A 4,527-nucleotide genomic window follows, 5' to 3' on the forward strand; every position below is an offset into this window, starting at 1 on the left:
CATATGGCTTGCCTTTCAAGGCCTTTATCACCTTTGTTGCCTGTCTCAATGCCTTCTCTGGCTTCTCCACATCCTTTTAAAAACAAGGAGCCCAGAACTGCACAGCATAGGAGTCAACTAAATAATTAATCATTCATACTTACCTTAAAAATCTATTAAAGCTAATTGAAGCTTCACTTCAGTTGGGTTTTTTTTTCCCTAGCAATTCAGCAGCACGGATTTTAAAATCCAACTTAATTAACCCTATGTACATAAAGCTTTATGGAGCTGGAGCATAAGTAACGGCCTCTAAGAGGTACTAGCTTGCTGAACTATCCTAATCCAGTTTATTGGTCGGACTTCCTTAATTTTTCCTCCTTTACTTCTGAGAGGATGGTTTTCAAAATTTGGCTATAACCTTTATTTATTTTGCCAAAGGTAGAACATCGGCTTCTGCTTTGTTTTTAGGATAAATGTTGAGTGTTTGCCATGTATCTACTCAGGAGCATAAATAAGCATTTTTCTTCCTAATGTTGTTCTTTCATCATTTGAAGATGCTGTTTGATATCTGTCAGAAACTGTTTTCTTCAGGAGCTTAAATATCAGTGTTTTCAAAAATAATTTTTATATATTTTGGGTATAAAGGTTTAAATGTTTTAAGGTGAACATTAGTTGTAATTAGTTCTTTGGCTTTATGGTGCATCTGATTCATCAGCATCGTAAATTATAGGTTTTACGTGGCAGCAAGGGAGGGAAAAATTCTTTGACTATCAGAATCTGTAATTTTTGACTACTAGGGACAGTTACAACATTACCTGTTCCTGTTGGGCGTTCAGATGGCTCCCTTGGATTCATTTAAAAAAGGAAAAAGTGTGTTGTTTTTACTTAATAGCTATTAGAAAAATCTAATGATAGGTGATAGAAAGAGACTTCCTGCTGAATCTTCTATTTTGGAGCATTCACTTTGTGAATCACTGTGTTCATCCCAATAAGTAGGCCCATTTTTGAGTGAGTATGGTATTATTATTAATAGTGTTTAAACATTAATTTGGATTGCTAACAGTTTAAAAAATTCATCTTGTTGCAGAAAACTCTGAAAGAATATCTCTCCAGCTCCATTTAGCTTTAACTTCAGATGCATCATGGGTTCAGTGTCCCAGCCACTTAGAGCTCATGAATCAGTGCAGGCATATAAACATAAGGGTGGATCCTCGTGGCCTGAGGGAAGGACTACACTATACGGAGGTACTTTTAGACAAAAGAATATTCCTCTTCTCCCTTTCTTGTCCTTTTCTTCAGACTTTTGGAAACCATTTTTAGTAAATAGCACCCGAAGTTTTATTTATACCTGTTGTATTTTCCTGTGTAAAAGTTGACCAATATCATGTTTGTTTTTTAAAAAAGAAAATGTTAACATGTGGTGGTTTTACGCAGGAGACAAACTATACATTCTTTACCTCTCCTGATTTTTGCAAATGTTTGATTCCCTGCCTCTTGTGGGCAAAGATTAGGTACTGACAGAGTGATTACCTTTTGGTAGTGATAGTAACAGATTCATCAGTGATGTGGGGCAAGATTTAAACTGAAATTAGTTTCTATTCAGTTAATTAAGCCTGTCATGTGGAGACAGCTACAAATTTGGGTGGATGTTGAATATGCAATTTCATTTAATGATCTTTTTCATTATTTTAATTCTTTCTTATTTTAAACTTATTTTCTGAAGTGTCAGAAAGATATTTAAGCAAGTTTTACAGCTTCTGTAAATTTAATGAATGGTAATTATAAAGATAAGCAATGCTTTGCAGTTACTCTACTGCAGCTTATAATGTATCACTTTAGATTTGCTTCTAAACATGCCTTTGATTGCTTTGGTAATACTTAAAAAAATTACTTTTCCAGGTGTGTGGTTATGATATAGCAATGCCTAATGCAGGCCCTTTGTTCAGAGTTCCAATAACTGTTGTTATACCAACAAGGTCAGTAGCTTTGACTTATTTTTGATTTGATTTGATTGTTGTGTTTTTACTCCATTTTTATTGCTTTTCTCATTTTGCTGAATACAAAATATACCAGAACATAATGTTTTTACCTAATTTTTTCAGCTGTTCAAGCATTTCACAATATTTCCAATCTTCTATTCCAACGGGCAGGGCAGGGCCTGTATATGAAATTAGAAAATGTTGATTGTCCTATCCTAGATATGGAGGTGGCTGTTGATTTGATATAATTCTTATCACTTGGTGATACTTCCTGAAGATGCAAATACCATAAAAGAGCTTGGCAGGGAAGGTTGAACACTCAGTCCTAAAGTCATAATAATTTGGGTCATTCCATTTTCCATGAGAGACATATTGGGTCTACAGGGTGTCACGCATCATCATGAGAAACACTGTTGACCTGTGAAAAGAATCTAGGTATAACTCTATGAGCAGGTCCTTGTAAAGACACTATTTGCTATATAACAACAATCATGAAGCTCATTCTTCTGTGAAGCATTATTTCTCTTGAAATAGTCGGTGAGAGCAAAGAAAGTGTAGTCATAATCCAAATTGATAAATGTCACTTGTTCCTATCTAGCTTTGTCAGGCCATGGGTATTTAAACACCCAGCAAGACTTTAAGACTTCTAAATAAAATTCAGTTTGACATTTTGTATAGTTAATACATTTTTAAATTTATACCCACAGAGTAAATGAATCCTCAGGCTATGACCTTTCATATACTGATGTGCATTTTAAGCCTGGTCAAATCCGAAGGCACTTTATTGAAGTTCCTCAGGGAGCTACATGGACTGGTAAGAAAAACAAATGTGCAAACTTAAATGTTATATTGTTCAAATATTCCAGTAACTCTCTTTGAAAGTAGTCGTATTTTTTCCAAAGTAAGTACTCCAGGGTTTTATCTTTTGTTGTTGTTGTTATTCTAAGCCAACAATGGGACATATTTATAAATTGTGTTTTCCTTTTTGTTTGGGGGTCATAGTGTTTTTGTTTTTTGGGTTCTGGAAGGAAAGTAAGGTGCGTTGTTGGGAATATTTTGGTGTAAGCTGTGTTTGGAAGAATGATGTGTTTGGAAACCATCTTATTCTGGCTAGTCCTCTGTATACTGTAGGGAAAAATTCTAAATAATTGGGTGCCTCACTCCATGAATGCTGCAGAGGCTGGGGGGTACGCTGAGGTGACCAGCAGCGTGGCGGTGAGTGGTGAGCTCCCCCAGGCGGCCATGTGGGGGGTGGTGAGCCCCAACGAGTGGCAGGCGACACCCGCAGTTGGCAGTGATGACTGGGGACCTCCTGCAGACACGGCCGCTGATGGGGGTGACAAGCGGTAATTGCCCACAGGTGCCACTGGTAGTGTCCAGAGTGCTTTTTGCATGGGGGGCACCACCAAGCTCAGGGGGTGCATATGGACCCATGCATACCCCCCCCCCACATGTTGCCAATGAACACTCTGAGAATATCGCATACATTTTTGAAAAATGCTGGATTTTGCCCTGATTGGTCTGATTTTAAAAAGTGTAGGAACCTGAAGTTAAAGGGGAGTAGCCTGTCTTCCCACTGAAAAATGCAAATTTCACATATATCAAAGAGAAAAAGTGCATTCAGCAAAAAATAAACCTTTTGATAATCTAATAGACATTAAGAATGATACAGAATTGTTTAGAACTTAGCTACCTTTTTCTCTGCATAGTAATTATCATTTTGTAAACTGATTAAGATTCCAAAGCCGCTGTAGGGTGGGTATATGACTAACTTGTATTGCTGCAGAATCGTGCAGACATATAAAATGTGCACTGCTGAGTAGCTGTCCAACTCTATCCTCCTCCCATTTCCCTTTTAAAGTACATTTGAATATACTCCAAGTTGCATATTCCTGGAAGATTGGTTCAGGCATTCTCATTAGATTTGCTGGTGCTTTGCTTTTAAATGACCTGAAAAATTCAGCTGCACTGAATGTCCCAGAGAAGTCTTCCTGCCACCTCCATTTGATTGGTATAGGCTGTTGCAGGTATGAGCGTTAAAACTGAGCAAGAAGCAACACTGTTTAGTTTTGTTCAGTGGTCAAACTGAAAATCCAAAACACATTGGGGACAAGTTAACAAAAGCAAAGGAATGGAAATGAAGGACTGGACTTGATTTCAGTTCATAAAACTGCAAGGGGACAGATGAAAGAAGTGGTGGTTGAGTTTTTTGCCTTTTACTCAATTGATCCATCAGCAGGGTCACTCATCTAGCATGAGTTGCAGAGCAAACTGTCTTCCAGAGCTTGAAATAACCTGAGTTTCCAGAGCACTCTCATTCCTTTGGTATCAAAGGATATTTGTAGAAACCTTCTGGCAAAATACCTTTCTTTCTCAAATGCTGCTTTCAGTTATTGTGTTAACTTTAGTGGCAGAGGTCTGTGTACTTGATCAGAAGGCTCATATCCTTTAGATCAGCAGTTCCCAATGTGGTGCTGTGGTGCCCCCCCAGGTTTATTCAGGTGCCTGCGCGCATTTTCGTGATCATTAAAAAATCATTATTCCAACACAAAATTCTGTCATACTGGCA

At 37.7% G+C, this 4,527-nt stretch overlaps 1 protein-coding gene across 4 annotated transcripts in view; it reads left to right on the plus strand.

The window, feature by feature from the left end:
- Positions 1 to 4,527, plus strand: part of TPP2 (tripeptidyl peptidase 2) — a 97,702-nt gene that overhangs the window by 40,118 nt on the left and 53,057 nt on the right. For all 4 annotated transcript variants that reach the window (XM_019524791.1, XM_019524790.1, XM_019524788.1 and 1 more), the window contains exons 14-16: positions 1,067 to 1,224; positions 1,879 to 1,955; positions 2,666 to 2,772. In XM_019524791.1, coding sequence (XP_019380336.1) covers positions 1,067 to 1,224; positions 1,879 to 1,955; positions 2,666 to 2,772 — 342 coding nt within the window. The remainder of the gene's footprint in view (positions 1 to 1,066; positions 1,225 to 1,878; positions 1,956 to 2,665; positions 2,773 to 4,527) is intronic.

Source organism: Gavialis gangeticus, unplaced genomic scaffold (genome assembly GCF_001723915.1).
Source record: "Gavialis gangeticus isolate Ggan-Ray unplaced genomic scaffold, GavGan_comp1, whole genome shotgun sequence".
Taxonomy (NCBI): Eukaryota; Metazoa; Chordata; order Crocodylia; family Gavialidae; genus Gavialis; species Gavialis gangeticus.